At 44.4% G+C, this 18,164-nt stretch overlaps 1 protein-coding gene across 2 annotated transcripts in view; it reads left to right on the top strand.

Annotated features, from left to right (window-relative positions):
• The first annotated feature begins 12,879 nt into the window (after nucleotides 1–12,879).
• The window catches only part of Stard8 (StAR related lipid transfer domain containing 8), a 77,136-nt gene continuing 71,851 nt past the window's right edge, over nucleotides 12,880–18,164 (top strand). Inside the window, exon 1 of one of the 2 annotated variants that reach the window (XM_085684939.2) lies at nucleotides 12,880–13,100. Coding sequence is in view for 1 of the 2 variants with exons in the window: in XM_048417827.3 (XP_048273784.3) it covers nucleotides 13,056–13,100 (45 nt within the window). In the remaining variant the exon portion in view is untranslated. The remainder of the gene's footprint in view (nucleotides 13,101–18,164) is intronic. The other variant, XM_048417827.3, reaches the window with a different exon arrangement.

Genomic DNA, 18,164 nt, shown 5'->3' with positions numbered 1-18,164 from the left:
GTTCATTCCTGACTGCTCAGTGCCAAAATAATCACACAGAAACTATATTATTTAAATCACTGCTTTGCCTATTAGCTCTAGCTTCTTATTGGCTAACTCTTACATATTAATTTAACCCATCTGTATTAATCTGTGTATCACCATGTGGCAGTGGTTTACCGGGTAAAGTTCTGTCTGGCTCCAGCAGGGCTACATGGCTTCTCTCTGACTCTGCCGCCTTCTTCCTCCCAGCATTCAGTTTAGTTTTCCCTGCCTACCTCTGTTCTGCTCTGCTCTGTTCTGCTCTGCTACAGTCTCAAAGCAGTTTCTTTATTCACCAATGGTAATCACAGCATACAGAGGGAAATCCCACATTACTTCCCCTTTTCTGTCTAAATAAAAAGGAAGATTTTAATTTAACATTAGTAAAATTACATATAATAAAACCAATACCAAGCAAGAATTATAGTTACAATATTTATATCTACTTTATCTTTTATCATAACCAAGGAAGGCTATATTATTACTATCTACTCTTCAACTTCATCAAAGACTCCAGAAGGACATGATATTACCTAAGTAAACAGGAAGTGCATTGTAAGCAACTTCCAAAACTCTGGAAATGACAGAGACATCTTGCTGCCTGGACAGTCACTCAAAGTTCTTCTGTACCATTGGGACATCCATCCTCAGCCTATAGACCCATAGTATGCAGCAGACTTTTCCACAAAGTAGGAAATTTCAAAGACAGTTCCACCCATATTGGCTGTTTGTCGGTCACTTTTTTTCTGTGTCCTGGATGTGTCTGGCAGACACTTTCATGTAGCAGGAATCCCAAAGGATCATCTCACCTTTAGACAAGTTCAGCAGTCATTTCTCTGTGGGTTCTGCATGTCCAGTTTTTACAGCATACCATGAGGCAGTCCAGGCAAGAGCAGTTTCTTGCCCAAATGATTAACCAACTCCACAAGGAGACTCTTTGTTGCCCATCTTCTTCTTGAAGTAATTGGTGCTTCCAGGAGCAGATATGTCTCATTGTCATGAAAAGACCTAAGTTCCTAAAACATTTAAATGCCATATTCCACAGGTCTTTGAAAGATTTGAAGAATACATATCTAACTGAAATATATCTCTATATATCTAGAAAACCTAACTACAAGCTTGACTATTATAGATGATTCCCTATTAACCTATATTTCTTAATTATACATTACATTTATAAATGAGCTGTAGGAATTCTTACAGCCAGTAGCCTTTAAGTTACCCACCCATTTGGGCATGGCCTCTTATACTATATATGCTGATGTAAAGTTCACATCTGGCCTCTCTTCTGGCTGCTGGATTAGGTTGCTATTCCCTGTTTGAGCAGAGTACTGTAATCTGTGAGTCTACCCCTAAATAAATAACCCTCTATTATACTCAATTCTAACCCAGTGTGGGATTTCTTTTAAGTGTCCATCTTCATCCTATAGTCTTTAAAAGTTCCAATCCTCTTTAAAAGTCTAAGTCTCATCTAAGATTCAAAGCCATTTCTTAACTGTTAGTACTGACAGCACAAAAAAAACAAGCTACGTGGTTCCCATGTACAACAGCACAGAAGAAACACCCCCAGTTTGAAAGAGGAATGAAGTGGGCATAGCAAGGAAAAATTGGGCCAAAGCAAGAGAAATCCACAAGGGCAACACCAAATCCTACATCTCTATGTCCAGCATCTGGATCTTGTGATGAAATCATCTGGATTCCAAAGGGTTTGAGTAGCCTTGTCTTTCCATCTCTGCTGCCTGAAGCACATTTAGCTTCATTCTTGGGCCAGCCTTACTCTGCCTCCAATTTTTTTTCAATGAACATTCCATGGTTCTGATATCACCGACTTCTTGGGGTCTCTGTTTGAACTTAGATTTAGCATTCACAGCTTCATGTAATATACATGCAATACAGGGAATCTGACCCTGACTCACATTGCTGAGCTCCAGTAAACTTCTAGAACCTTGGCACAAGCCTTCGAGATGCCCTTGTTCTTTCATCTTTCATGTCTATAAAACCAGTACATATGGATGGTGCTGCCAAATTCCGTTGCCAGCTTGAGATGCAGCCTAACCTCCTTAGTTGTTAATTGTTGCAGAAACATTTCTCTACTTTCTTTTTCCAGAAAGGGAAAACATTTTTCTAGTTTTTTTTTCCATAAAGGTTTTTACTATATAGCTCTGATTGGCCTGGAATTCACTGGGTAGATGAAGTTGACCTCAAACTCATATCTACCTCTGCACGCAGAGTGTTGTAATTAAATGTGTGAGACACTATGCTCAGCTTGTATTTTTTATTTAAATCAGGGAACCACTGTAGTGAAATACCCAGTTGAGACTCTCCTTTCGAATGAATTTGAATTTTATAAGATAAAGGTCCCATGAATCCCCACCCAGGACACCTTTCCTATGCTTAGTCCCTGTGCGTAGTTCGGCTTTCTCTTTCTTGTTATTCTCTCTCTCTCTCTCTCTCTCTCTCTCTCTCTCTCTCTCTCTCTCTCTCTATCTCTATCTCTCTCTCTCTCTCTCCCCCTCTCTCTCACAGCATGCATGTGGAGGTCAAATGACAATGTTGGCTCTCTCCACCTACTGTTGTATAAGTTCTGAAGATTTGAACTCAAGTCTCCAGGTTTAAGGCTCCTCTTTAATAGTGCTAATTTCTTTAACAGTTACAGCTACTTTGGGGCCAGTGAGAGGCCTAGTGGATAAAAATTCTTGTCATAAATCCAACACCCTTCATGATAAAAGCCTTGGAGAGATCAGGGATACAAGGGACATACCTAAACATAATAAAAGTAATATACAGAAAGCCAACATCCAACATCAAACTAAATGAAGAGAATCTCAAAGCAATTTCAAAAACAAAAAAAAAATAAGAACAAGACATTGTCGTCCATTCTCTCTATCCAGTATTTAGAAAGTTCTAGCTAGAGCAATAAGATACCTAAAAGAGACCAAGGGGATAGAAATTGGGAAGGAAGAAGTAAAGTAACATTATTCACAGAAGATAGTAGACATAAGTTATCCCCAAAACACCACCAGTGAACTCCTACAGCTGATAAACACATTTAGTCAAGTGCTAAATACAAGATTAACTTTAAAAAATTCACTACAAATTCACCAAGCCTCCTATACACAAAGGATAAATGGCCTGAGAAAGAAATCCGAGAATCAATACCCTTTCCAGTAGCCTCAAATAATACAAAATATCATGTTGTAATTCTAACCAAGCAAGTGAAAGACCTGTATGGCAAGAGCTTCAAATCTTTGAAGAAAGAAATTGAAGATATCAGAAAGTTGAAAGATCTCCCATGCTCATGGATCAGTAAGATTAACATAAAATGTCAAATCTTACCAAAAAGCAATCTACAGATTGAGTGTAATGACCATCAAAATCCAACACAATTCTTCACAGACCTAAAAAAAAAAACAATACTCAACTTCACATGGGAAAAAAAACAGGATAACTAAAGCAATCTGTACAATAAAGGAACTTCTGGAGGTATCATCATCCCTGACTTCAAGCTTTACTATGCAGCTTTAGTAATGAAAACAACTTGGTTTTGGCATAAAAACAGACACATGGATCAATGGAATAGAATCGAAGCCTCTGATGTAAATTCACACACCCATGAACACCTGATTTTTGACAAAGAAACCAAAAATATACAATGGAAGAAAAAAGCATCTTCAACAAATAGTGCTGGCATAAATGGATGTCAGCATTGAAAGAATGCAAATAGATTCACATCTATCACCCTCCACAAAACTCAAGTCCAAGTGGATCAATGATCTCAACATAAACTCAGTTATACTGGAGCTGATAGAATAGAAAATAGGAAGTAGCCTTGAATGCATTGGCACAGGAGACTACTTCCTGAATACAGCACCACTAGCACAGACACTGAAATCGACAATTAATAAATGGGACCTCCTGAAAGTGAAATTCTGATATTCTGCAATACTCATAAATTGGTAACTACCCCAATTGTCATCAGAGAGGCAACTGATGGAAACAGATGCAGACTCAAAGTCAAACATTGGGCCCAGCTCAGGGAATCCTGTGAATAGAGGGAGGAAGGATTGTAGAAGCCAGAGGGGTCAAGGACATCACAAGAAAATCCACAGAATCAACTAACCTGAACTTACAGGGGTTCATAGAGACTGAATCGATAACCAGGGAGCCTGCATGGGGTTGACCTAGACTCCCTGCATATATGTTACAGTTGTGTAGCTTGCTCCTCTTGTGGAACTCCTAACATGGGAACAGGGGCTATCTCCAACTCTTTTACAGGCTTTTGGGACCCTACTCCTTATACTGGGTCACCTTGCCCAGTCTTAATACACGGGGAGATGCTTAGTCTTACTACAACTTGCTATGCCATGTTTTGTTGATACTCCTGGAAGACCTGCCCTTTTCTAAAGAGAAACAGAGAAGAAGTGGATTGGAGGGGGCAGGGAAGAGAGGAGGGATGGGGGGGGGTGCTGGAAACCTAGAAGGGAGGGGAAACTGTGGCCAAAATGTAAAATAAATAAATAAATTTCTTTGAAAACAGTAACAACAAAATAAAAAAAGTATTTGTCATGTAAGGTTGGCAACCTGAGTTGAACCCCAACAACTCACAGTAGAGGGAGAGAACCAACTCCCAGAAGGTGTCCTGTAACTTCCACACACACAGTCTGTGTCACACATGCACACAGACCATACACACCTTGTATGCATGATGATGATAAATAAAATTAAATTCAAAATAATTACAGCTTCTTTTGGACCTGACTCATCCCCTTCTGAAACCTCATGAACTGGGCCTCCAGTGGTGAATTTCTCTTCATAGACATGTCTTCTGAATTACCACCACAATAACCCATCGTATATTTTTTAAAGAAATATTTACCACATTCAGGAAGCACTGATATAACCCAGTGTTCTCATACTTATGGATGAGGAAAACCTGAGGCTCAGGGAAGCACGCTTTGCAGGTCAAATTGGCTCCTGCTTTACCTGACATTGGAGGCCTACTATGGTCTGCTTCTGAACTAACCGTTCTGTTTATCATACCATTTATGTACCCTTGGGAAAATGTAGAAAATGTAGGAAAATTATTAAACTGAGTTTCAGACACACTGTTGCCTTTCTAGAGCTCCGATTTGACTGAGAATCCTATAGTTTTATTTGTTCGATACACTCACTCTCTGCACCGTATGCCACAGGCCACCCGAGTAAAGATTCTCATATAGAATTACTACCTTCCTCCCTTTAGATCATTAAAAATGCTGTTCGCTCTGTCTGGAATCCTTATTATTTTTCCCAGTTCTACCCATCTTTCAACCCTAACATCATCTCTTCCCTTAAGTCTTTTAAATCTCTTGAATAGACCTTCACCTAGGCCCTGGTAACACCTTCCCACCCCTCCACTTCCATCTTCTTGGGTTCCAATTTAGGTCAAAGCTCTTTGTCTACTTGACTTAACTCTGCTGTGGAACACAAGACAGCCCCGTGCTAGGGCAGGGGCTCCATGTGAGCAGAGAGTAAAGTGTAAAAGCATGGGCTCTGGATTCAGATGTGTACCTCAGCCTGCAATTTGTCTGTGACAGTGGATAAGACTTGTCACCTCCAGTTTCTAATGGTAAACATATTTTTATTCCATCTGTGATACAGCAGTTCTACTTTTAGGTACTTATTAATGAGTAATAAAATCATGTTCATAACAGGCTCTTAGAAGAATATATGTAATACCCATTTTAGTAGTAAAAGTTGCAAAGAAAAAAACCGCTCAAGTGTCCACCAGCAAGTGAATGAACAGATTGTGCTGTATTTATGAAGCGCTCAATAAACACTGAATATTGTTACAAATTGTTGTGAAACACTGTCCTATGGGATTACAGTCGCTATACACTCTTGGTTTGTTTGTTTTTCTAAGTCTGATTTACTTGATTTAATGTGTTAATATCCAATTACATCCAAAGTTTTAGAAACAAACTTTCCTGTACAGTTTTTCCTTCTTTTAATATGCACATCTGCAATTACACGCTAGTGTATAAGCATATTCACATAAACTTCTATACTTTATATGTATTTTTAATTACAAAAATTTATTCACAATAATTACTTCTGTGCTTATCTAAGCACAACCTGCTGAGGTCATTTAACGTATGTCTATGATTTTAGGACTGACCAGTTGGTATTGGCTATTCACTTAGGGGGCTCATCCCTGAGGAACACTGGTTCACCTTGTCTCAGAATTCATTACCTGTAGCTGTTCATCTAGGGTTTGGGCCTTATGAAATTTCTCCCAGTCACATTGCTATGTCAACTGATGTTGCCACTGTTCATGTTTTGCTTAGGTGACAACATTGTTGAGATTTCATTGGCGCAGTGTTCCTGTCCTATAAGGACAGATCACAGCACGTATCGAGGTCTTCTTGCTTTTTTTTTTTTATAATCTTCTGGCCCCTCCCCCACACTGTTCCCTGAGCCTTAGGTACAGGGGACTATGTGTGGATGTGTTAGTTGGGGTTGGACAGCCCGTGATCAGTTGTTCTCTGTGTTTTGATCAGGTGCAGTTTTCTGTAATAGTAGCTGTGATTACTCAAAGGAGATCACTAACAGGGCCAGACTTGGTTGAGGAAGTAGAGAGAGTCCTGCCACTCCTCTGGTAACTCTTCCCGACCTCTGTGAAATTCTGATGGCCCGAATGGAAACAGCACCATGCACTAGACTATTGCTGGGACAAACACAGCCTTGCGGGCTTTTTGAACAAGTGTGGAAGATGGGGGGACTCTGGACTAGAAAAGCAGTTAAATATGGAAACCAGAGCTTAACAGGCCATCCTAGTAGGACGCTGAGAGTCAGTAGTGCTGAGAACTCTGTGGAGGCCCAGCTCAAGTGACTGCAGAGGGAAGCAAGGACTTTAACAACATCTGAGCTAGAGGCCACTCCTGTGATATTTGGACAAGGGATCTGGCTGCCTTCTGCCTTTGTCTTAAGAGCTTTCCTGAGACTGAATTAAAAAGAAATGGACTAAATCACTTCTGAAAAGGCAATGTATGTCTTGTGACATTTGTATATTGCAAGTATGTAACTTCCTTTTTGATTTTACAGGCAATTACACTGAAGAGATTGTTTCGAGTCTCAGAAGCGACTCTGGACTTTTAAAGCGCTGTGAGGCTGAAAAACTACGGGGACTTTCAAAGTTGAAGTACATGTATTTTGCACTATGATACAGCTCCTAGCCTATGAGTGCCAGGGGCTGGAATGCGGCGGTTGTATGAGAACGTTCCCCATAGGCTCATGTGCTTGAATACTTGGTCTCCACTTGGTAGAACTCTTTGGGGAGGATTAGGAAGGCAGCCGTGTTGGAGGAGGTATGCACTAGCAGTGGGCCTTGAGCTCTCAAAAGACCTGTGCTAGTCCCTCTGCATTTCTATGCCTTCTATTGCGGATCAAGATGCGAGCTCTCAGCTGTTCCTCGCACCACACCCTTGCTCTGCTACCATGGACTCTAATCTTCTGCAACTGTAAGGTCAGTTAGACACTTTCTCTTATAAACTGTCTTGATTACGGTGTCTTGGCATGGCAATAGAAGAGTAACTAAAACATGCTCCCTTGCTTGTGGCCTCATGGGGTGCTAATGGATGTAAGGAGTGGAACATTAACCGAAGTAGGACTCCCTCTATGCACCTATGAGGAAGTCACCATCTATGCTGAGGGATAATTTAGTGATATGGCTATTTTACACACCCACAGTCTTGTTACTAACCCTTCATCCATGCTCCCATAAGTAAGCCCAGTAAATCCACTGACTGCCCCAGCCAGACTTGGATGGAATGGTAACTCTGGACTATGACTTGTGTACATCTTTCAAGGAACAGCTCGCGCAGCCCAAATCATCATCTCTGTATCTTCGAGGGGAAGGTATTACAGAACACCAAGTTCTACCAGATTAATTCATAGGTGAATACATGACTAAAAGCAAAAGGTCTGGATATAAGATCATGTGATCTGTTGGTAGAATGTGCTGGATGCCAGTTTGAGCAGCTTTCCACTGAATCTGTTCCACTAGAAAGCTGTTTTCTCAGGAGAAATTCCTGCCTGCAAACCCCTGTCTATAAGAGCACAGCTATCACAGCTTCTTTCCAGAGAGGCGAACTGCTGCTTGGAGATTATAGCGCAGAGGTTTGTCTCCTAGGAGCGCTTGTGCACTTCTATTCTTCCAGCAATGGTCAGCAAAGAAAACCCAACCTTTCGAAAGTTTCTTCTTTCATATATACCTTGTCTAATACGTAGTAGATATCAAATAAATATTTGTGGAGTGAATTACTAGATAATAAAAGGGAGTAAATAGATAAATACATAGAAGCTTTAATGAAGTGTGAATTTCATTCTTTCCTTCAAAAATTGTATTGCAGTTATTTATTTGCATGTGTAGTTGTGGGGGCAAGGTCAGTGTCACCGCACTGGCTCAGATCAGAAGACAGCCTGCAGGAATCGGTTCCCTCCTTCCACGCCGTGAGTCCCAGGGGTAGAAGCCAGGTTGTTACTCTCAGCAACAAGTGCTTTTACGTCCTGAGTCTTGCCATAGCTCCAGTTTTCCTTTCTTTCTGCCTGCCACCTTCCTGGCTCACGCTGGAAAAGTAACTGATTCTGCTCTCCCGTGAGCTCCCTGTCTGAACTGTGTGTTAACTATCTTTTACCAGCCCATCTTTTAGGCCATGGAGGCTGAGGGGAAACCCGGGAGGTTTGTTGGAACGATGTTTTCATGTGCACATCTAGTGACCAGGAGCTGTATTACGCTGAAGCCTGTGCTCCGTCTTTGGATGATTTAGAAAGCTGTAACGACTGCATCACTTACAGTTGCTGGTACCCAAGTCTTCCTGTCAGCAGAATGTAGGACTCTCCATGGCAATCACCCTTAGAATTCAAATATTTATTCCATTAAAAAGCAGTAGGAAAACAACTTTCCTAGGCAGCAGGAGACCTAGATCCAGCCAAACCTGAGCCCTGCCACTGGCCTGCTGTGTGCAACTGGGTGACCCCTTTCCTTGTTCAGGCCTCGTGTTCCCATTTTGCACAATGAGGGCTTTCAAACTGGGTTCTCTGAAAGAATTCTAGCTCAGATGTGGTTTAATTTGGATCTTCTTATGCAGTGTTTTGTACCGTTCCGCCTGTACACCATGGGATGATTCGCAAGTCGGGCAAGGGGCTGGAGATTGAAACACACGTGCGTGCGGGCACACACAGAGAGGGGGGGGGGAGGGAGGGAGGAAGGGAGAGAGAGAGAGAGAGAGAGAGAGAGAGAGAGAGAGAGAGAGAGAGAGAGATCTTTGAAACAAGAATGTCCCCTTTTGTTGTGTTCCAGGGCAGCTTATATAGGGCTCTCCTTGACTAATGATCGTGCCCTAGCTCTCGGGATTTTCCAGCTGCAAGCCCACCAGAAACCACTCTGCTACCATCAGGAACTCATGAGGGTCTCGTGCTCAGAGCAGCTGCAAGCATAGGAAAGCAAACTGTTTACTCTGGCAGGCAAGGATTCATAGAAAATTCAGAGTCTAAGGGCCGCAGTCCCCAACAGTGTTTCTGAGCATGGTTCAAGAATCCCTGGACCATGGACCATTTTCTTTAAAAATACCCTTTTTTCTTTTTTTTTCTGTTTTGAGATTATGTTTTAATTTCAACATTTCTCTATTCCCTTTCCTCCCTCAAAACTTTTCCTCCCTACACCTTCTTGCTCTCCTTTAAATTTATGGTCTCTCTTTTCATTAATTGTTATTACATGCATATATATGTGTATTTGTGTATATATATATATATATATATATATTCCCAAATAAATTCTGGTGTGTCCATATAAAGTTAGTTATATGCACGTTTTTAGGGCTGACCACTAGCACCCAGCACTAATTGGTATGCCTTCCCTGGGGACAACCACCTCTTCTGCTCCCAGTTTTACTCAGTCGCCTGTAGTTCTTTGTGTAGTGTTGAGGTTTCATGGGCTTTCCCCATGTAGCTTAGTCTGTTTGTTCATATGTTCCTTGCTCAGCTCATGTTGGGGCATTCAAGGGCGAGTTTTTACTGGTGCCGCTTCTGATGTTACTAGGAGACACACTTTCACAGCAAAGTCCATATGCAGAATTGTAGAGCTCAGTCCCCAGATGCGCGTTGGTGAAGCAGCCTCCCTGGAGGCTGGGGAAGAGCTTTCCAGGTGCTCCCCTTCTGCCTTCTCTGTTACAATCCCCACATCCCTCACCCTAAGAAAGAAGGCTGACTGCCTATTCCACTTACCCATCATAGCAGGTCTTCATGCCAGGTAATGGAACTCCCCTGGACTAAGAGCCCTCATATGTATGGAGGGGGCAGAAGAACTGGGAACTTGTGTGAATGGAGACCCCCCCACACCTTCACATCAGGCCCGCTTGCTCCCTTGTTCATAATGACAACTGCCCTGGGAGATGGGTCGAAATTTCTAGGCTCCTAGCTTAGCCGGGGAACCCGAGGGTCCCTTCTAAACCCAAAGTAGCTGGGGTTAGGTTTGAACTCACAAAAGGATGATGCTAAATCAAGGCTGCCACTGCCCTTTCAGGGCCAAGGAATCAGGAGCATCTAGGACAGGAAAAGGAGGAAAGGACTAGCATTTAAAGAATGTTCAGTGGAACCCAAACACGTTATCTCATTAGCTCCTAACAGCACAAGTGTGAAGCCACAGTCAGGCTTAGAGGAGGGGTGGGGCTCTGATAAAGGCACAGTGTTAAGAGACAGATTCAAGATGTAAGTCTGCCAGGCTTCAAGGCAGTGGCTTCTTCACTGATAGCAAATAACGTGTGTTGAGAACTTCAATTATGCTAGTCGTAGTTCTAAGTCCTGTAACTCCTTCGGTTTAACTCCCCGACAAAATAAATAGGCGTTCTTATTATCTTTTGTGGCACAGATGGGAAAACCAAGACAGCAGCAGGCCTAGGGCCACCCAGTTAGCGAGTAACAGAGCTGGGTTGGAATCTGGGCAGGTCTACTTCTGGAGCCCATGGACTTGGTCACTTCAAGGTTACACTCATGTGGAAGGTCAGGGTTGAAACGGAAGCCTGTGGCTTTCTAAGGCCAGTGTGGAATGCTGTGCCTTACTGCTTGCTGAATGAACACCAAAGCCACAGAGCTTGTACTTCTCCCAGGGGCTGAATCTAAAGGCAGAGATAAACTCCGGGGAGCAAGGGACTACGGCCATCATCGAGAGCAGCCGCACTCCCTAGCCTATGGCAGTTGCTGCCTAGTTGTCCTTGCTCAGGCTTCTAGTTGGAGGAACAGAAGGCCCATATTCAAAGAGGTGCTTTCTCTGTGCCTTGGCTTGCTGTGCCATGCAGTGGAGCTTCTCCCTTTAAGGCTGCACTCAGCTGAACGTGGCTGGGAAGGAGCCACTCGTCTTAGCTGTTGTTATCTTTCTGACCTGGCCCAGCAGATCTCTATCTAAGCTACTTCTGAGACTAGAGCTGGGGAAAGGCGGGGGAGAAGAGTTCCCCAAACTCCTCGGTACATCAACGGGGAAACCAAGGGGCACAGGTAAGTTGTAAGCATATCTAGGAGCAGACTCTCTGAATAAACTTCAGGACAAAAACCACTGATAAAGTCCTCAAAGGCAGACAGAGGCATGCACAAAGCAGGCATGGGGCCTTTCAGGGTCCTAGGACTTGGCCCTCTGCCGGACCAATTTGGCCTCTGAAGGGGAAGTGAGGCCACTGAGAGTAAGTTATTCTGGGCCTCATGGTGACATGCCCTTCCCCCAGAGACCCAAGCCTGGCTCTGTGCCACAGGGTCCCCAGGGGACTCTGGACAGCAGCCATGGCACCCTGCCTTCTGAGGTCTGGGGAAGGGTGGGTGCTGTGCGGAAGGATCACTGTTTCTAAATGGCTTCCTGCCCAGAAAGCCTCCAGAACTACCCACTGCTCCGTTACTGCTGTTAGAACTGACTTCATAACATCCAGAAGGCTCAAGTTTAGATTTGGGGACTTGAAGGGCTCTTGGCATGGCTGCAGATTAAGGAGGGACGTCATCTTCTCTCAGAAGCTGTTCATTAAAACATACACATGCAGCCTATGTGAGGTAGGAGAGAGCTGTTCTGCCCTGAGGCAGGGGGATGGATGAAACAGCCTTTTCTGCCTAGGGGGTGTGGTCTGACTTTCTGTGGACTCCCAAGGGGCAGTTCAGGAATTCTGAGAGATGTAATTGTCCACAATAGGGTTTTTTTCCAGTCTTGCCTTGTACCTCACTCCGTAACAGGAGTCATAGCAGAGAATGAAAGGCCTAACCCTGCCTTTCACTGTACAGTCAAGAACACTGAGATCCAGAAGGCAATGACCTCTACAAGGTGCCAGACGGAGGCAAGATTGCTGGCTTTAGAACAGGGCTGGAGAAGGACCACCCTGATGCAGGGCCAGAGCTCCTGTCTGAAGGGTGTCCAAAGCCACAGACTTTCCCTTTCCACCGCCTGCCTTCACGCCTTCACAGGTCCCTGGGCAGGAGTTGCTCCTCAGTCCTTTCCCGGCACTCTCTGCAGCTCGCTTGTGGTCTTGGCTGTGCCTGGAACCGCCAGGGATAGCTTGTGTGTTACTTGGTAGGCGAGGAGGCAAGCTGGCCAGTGTACCAACGTACAGGTGACAGGATGAGCATGTAAGCCAGTAGACAGTCTGGAAACCCAGGCTGGGGAACTGTGATAGTCAGGGAATTTCAATCAGTGTCCGCTGCTCGGCCCAGCCAACTGGCTAACTGTGCGGAGTTTGAATCAGTGACCCGCCTCCTGGTCCCTCCTCCTTAGCCAGCCTCTCTCCCTCCCTCCTTCCCTCTTTCCAGCCTTTTCCTCCCTTCACTCTCCCGAAGGGGCCTGCCGTTGAGCTGTTGAGCTGAGCAGGCTGCTGCTGTCTGCGTCTCCCCTCACAGCACCGCTGATGGAGCACAGGGATAGGGCTGGCTCTCACAGAGCCCCGGGGCTCTTTTTGCTTTCCTCCTAGATAGAGGGTTCAGGCCCAGCAGAGTCCTGCTGAGCCCCCTGAAGCTTCGCTCACCCCACCATGCCTCTGCTGGATGTGTTCTGGGCTTGCTTCAGGAAAGTCAAGGTAAGTGTTTGCTCAGCTACAGCCCAGCTAGGGCCCCAGTTCATGGGAGAAGCAGGCAGCTGAGCCCATTGCACGGTAACTGGGAAGGCCTGGTTAGCTTCTGAGACTGGCTAAGGCTCTTGGAGACGGAGAGGCTTAGATTCAACCCTCACCCCTTGTCACTTAACTGAGTCTCTGAACTTCGACTTCTTTCCTATGGAAACGAGTAAGCGAGGTGGCTCTTTTTTTTTTTTTCCAGAAAATTTGTCTCCAGGTTGTCTCTTCCCAAGCCCGCCACAGAGATAAGATACATGAGCTCTTTGAACTTCACTCTCCCAGCTTTAAAAATTAAGATAGCTAAACCAGCTTTGGACAGTAAGGGCCTGCTGCTCCTGGTCACATAGCAAATACTTGCAAGCACGAAGGACTAAGGTGTGACATTTCTAGCATAATGCCTGGCATGTGGCAGTCACACGAGTAATGGCGTGTGTTATTATTAATGTTGAAATCCATCAACATGTAGCAAGTATCTGTTGTGCCCCAGGTACCAGGGAGCTACACGGAGCCAAAAGGGTGTGGCTTGTATTCTTCAAAAGGAAATGAGAACCATGACAGATGTTCATCAAGCTGTCATTGCGGGTCAAGCACATACTACATAGGCAGGCAGGCAGGCAGGCAGACAGGTAGGCAGGCACTACATGTCTGCTGAAGGCCTACACTAGCTTGGTCACGGGAAATGCAGGCGCACAGCGGAATCCATGGGAATGCAGAATGCAAGATTTCTTTTCAAGTACCAAGGCACTAACGTGCATTTAGAATCTGCATGTACCGGACCTGGGTGATCTTCCTCACTATTCAGTACCTTCCCTCTTTGATAGTTGTAGAAGAGACACTGTAAGTGGCGAAGTGAGACACCAGTACTCAGCTATGGCTGGCAGCGTTGGGGTCTGCACTCTAAAGTCTGTGTTTTCCTTGATATAATATGGCTCCTCAAAGTACAATCTGCTGGCAAGACTTTTGAGCAACTAGCCTTACTCTAAGATAGGATGGAAGACTTGCTGGGGCTCTTAGGAAAGAAGGAAACTCCGGTCCACCCAGAGGGACTGGGAAAGATTTCACAGGAGGTCACATCTGGATTGAGTCTGAAGGTGGGAGGAAGAGATACGTCTGTCCTGTCGCTCCACACAGAGGGACAGGGAATCCCAGGCGTTCCTGACAGGGAATGCATGAGCAATAATTGGCAGAGGTAGGAGGGTCTGGAAGTTGGTGCATGAGCTGATGGTGATGGTGCTGGTGCTGGTGGTACTGGTGCTGGTGCTAGTACTGGTGGTGCTGGTGCTAGTGCTGGGTGCTGGTGCTGACGCTTGTGGTACTGGTGCTGGTGGTAGCGGCGGGCTGAGAGGAGGGGAAGAATTCATGGTGTGGATCAACTGAAGAGTTGGAAGCGAGCTGCAAAGAGAATAGGAAATGGGGTTACTCCTCAAAAACTTTGAAATTGATGTGGGGCCCATGGTCTTCTTTTACTGGGGAGGGGTGCTCTAGTGAGAACTTTGCCTCTCTGTGATAGAATTGGGGAAAAGCAAAAATGCAGTTTTTGTAAATATATATGAATTCAACTCAATGAAGTAGTCTTTCTTTGGAAATTATTGAGTCTTTCTAATGGGGTTATGGTTCAAATAATATTTCTTTTTCTTTTTGGACATTTCAAGACAGGGTTTCTCCATGTAGTTTTGGAGCCTGTCCTGGAACTCACTCTGTAGATCAAGTTGGCCTCGAATTCACAGAGATCTGCCTGCCTCTGCCTCCCGAGTGCTGGGATTAAAGGTGTGAACCGCCACTGCCCATCCAAATGATATTTCTTTTTACAAAATACGATTGAGAAGAGTTTTATTGTCTGTTTTCAGCAAAATTAAATATTGTGACACTGTTTCCCTATATGTTTTAAAGTCATTACTCTTATCCATGAAATCCAGAAGTTGAGGGCTTGTATTTTTAGGGCCTGGGGAGCTGATTTTTAATAATGTAGACATCTAATTAAATGGATGGGTTTAGAAGAAGCACTCCAGCAGTCCCAGCAGGCAAGGGTGACATGGAAGGGTCCCAGTGGAGAGAAGGGTTAGGAAGGAAATTGCGGCAATGGTCGCGAGGCTGAAGAGTTGTGTAGAATAATAAATAAAAAGGAAAGTTGAATTTAAGGTGACTTTGGGGTTTGAAGCCTGAGAGGGCCCATCTGCTATCCCATCAGTGAACTATGCTAGGTGCTTCACTTGACTGCATAGCCCTTTGTATTCAGAAGTCCAAGGTTCTCAGCAAACACCCCTGATTCATGACAGGCTTTTCGAAAGTACTAGACTACAGAAATGAAAAGAGAAGGTCAGAAGTTTCCAGCACAGATGCAAGAAGCATATATGATTCCATGCATGCATATGCCCATGAACACAGCATGTATATGTGCATTTGTGCACATTCAGTCATATACACATAGACGTACACAAGTATATAGATCAGCAGTTCTCAAACTATGGGTCGCAACCCCTTCGGGGTCGAATGGCCCTTTCACAGGGGTCACCTCAGACCATCAAAAAACACCGAGAGTCACATTACAATTCATAACAGTAGCAAAATTACATTATGAAGTAGCAATGAAAATAATTTTATGGTTGGGGGGTTACCACAACATGAGAAACTGTATTAAAGGGAGTCACCTCAGACCACCAGAAAACACCAATATTCACATTATAATTCATAGTGGTAGCAAAAATACAGTTATGAAGTAGAAATAAAAATAATTTTATGGTTGGGGGATTACCACATGAGGAACTATACTAAAGTGTCTCCGTGTCAAGAAGGTTGAAAAACACTAAGTAGAAACACGCACATACAGCTACATACTCCTCCAAGCACATGTATGAAGATATATAGATCCAGGCGTATCCACAAAATTAAGTACAGTACAAGATTACATGTGTATATATGCACATGTACATGCATGTGTATGAATGTTTGCACACATACACAGAGGCGGGGAATGCAGGAGCACTGTTGTCATATGTGATCTTTACATATACAAAGTGAGACATTATTAGATCACAGGTCCAAGAGGCAGCTTGCCAGATCCACACTTAAACCTGAGCCTCCTGTGCCCTTTTCCAACACTATTGCTTTAAAGCGCCAGTCAAAGGTCAGATGCTCTGGATCTGTCAGCCTGCTCTGAGGAAGCTGCTGTTCGGAGCAATCCACCCTCTCAGAGTCAGGCCTCCCCATGAACAGTTGCACAGCTATGAAAAGGCTGCCCGAAGGTGTGATCCATGGTTGTGTAGAGCCACATGCAACTGGCAGACCCTGCCCATCATCTAGTCCTGCCTTCTTGTAGCCTTGATAGGGAAGCCAAGCCCCAATAACTCCATACTCCATGAGGCTTTCTTTTGATCGGCTGAAGAGATGAGGAGGAAGAAGAAGAAGAGGAGGAGAAGGAGGAAGAAGAGGAGGAGGGGGAAAGTAGACAAACTGGGTGTAAGTTCTACCACAAACCTTCATGCATGCATTTTGACTGTGCACCCTAAAACAGGACCTTTCTGAGCCACAACCTATAGTCCTGAAGAAGTATATTGACAGTGTTGGCAGCGCAAAGAAACTTAGTGAGCTAGTCCTGCTAAAAGTAGATTTCCAAGTAGTGCGCTCAGAGCAAGCAAAGCAAAGGGCAGGATTTATTCTGTGTTTGGAGAGTGAGGATTAGGGTCCCAGATCTTGTCCAATCCTTTGTCACTGTTAACCCTCAGCTCTCTACTTTGACCCTGCTTTAGTCTAGTGACAGAACTGACTCATTTAGGACCTGAAGGCTGGCATTTCAGAAGCAAAGGATACTACAGAGGTACAAGAAGTCAGTCCAAGTCTTAGAATTGTTTTGGGTTTCTCTCGGTTAGGAGCAGCCTAGGCGAAGGCATTTGGTTGTGAAACGAGCCCAATATACAGTTTATAGTGTGTCTCCCCTGGAGCCAGCAGGGCCAGGAAGGTAGATATGGCCACCTTTCTGTACAATCAGCATGCATAAGACCCTACCTCCATACTGATGGGCTAACCATTTCTTTGATTCTTTGATGTGACCTTTTGCTCCCTCCCAGCACCTAGCTTGGTGCTGTGTACATAATAAGCCTGGGTGTGGGACCTCTGTCCGCTAAGTAGAACACACCAATGCCTAGAGGACACTAGTCTGAGAGGTGGAGCTCCGTCTCTGTCATCACCTCTGGATGACTTTGAGACGGTTACATTTTCCTATTGTCTGGTCCCTTTCGTCCTCTTAAAATGTAAGTGTGCAATTGCATAGTATCAGATATAGAAAGGCCCTTAGAAGTCATCTATTTTCCCCTTCCAAACTACTCATGAGGAAACTGGGGCCAGGAGAGGAGTGATGTGCCCGAGGTCATGGGTGGAGTCAGGACACAGACTGATCAAGTGTAGTCTCTCTTATATACTGTACTCTCCCTACTTGTGTTATGAAATTTAATTGTAGCTTATATCTGATAAAAAATTTTACAAGAGTTCTAGGTGGGGGTATCTTTCCACATTCTACCCATACATGCACTGTGCACATATGTTTACATGTGATAACAACTGTCTTCTACCCACAAGGAGTCTGCAGTAGTTGAAGAAATCATGGCTAGAAAAGTCTCTTGGACACTGGGAAGGCTCTCAGCAGTTAACCAGCCAGGTGTAGTCCAACATGGGTCAGCAAGCCGTGGCCCAGTCACTATATTCATATACTGAAGTCATACACTGTATTCATGCACTTAGTGCATATGTGCATAGGGCGCTCCCAAATTCACCCAGGTGCATAGTCTCAAGCCCCCTCTTCTGTAAAGGCTCTCTCTCCTCTCCCGAGTACACATGGACTTCTAAATGGCTGCTCTTTTGTTTTCTGTTTATTTTTGTTCCTTAAAGATTAGGTCTGACTGTGACGTCCAGGCTGCCCTTGAATTCACTATATATCCCCAGGATGGCCTTGAATTCATGGCAATCTACCTGCCTGAGCCTCCAAGTCCTGGGATAGGTGACCAGCAACCAGCTCTCTGTGGCCGTTTGGGCACC

Source organism: Myodes glareolus, chromosome X (genome assembly GCF_982192425.1).
Source record: "Myodes glareolus chromosome X, mMyoGla1.1, whole genome shotgun sequence".
Taxonomy (NCBI): domain Eukaryota; kingdom Metazoa; phylum Chordata; class Mammalia; order Rodentia; family Cricetidae; genus Myodes; species Myodes glareolus.
Note: the sequence above shows the minus strand (reverse complement) of the source record. Positions and strands in the feature narration are given on the sequence as shown.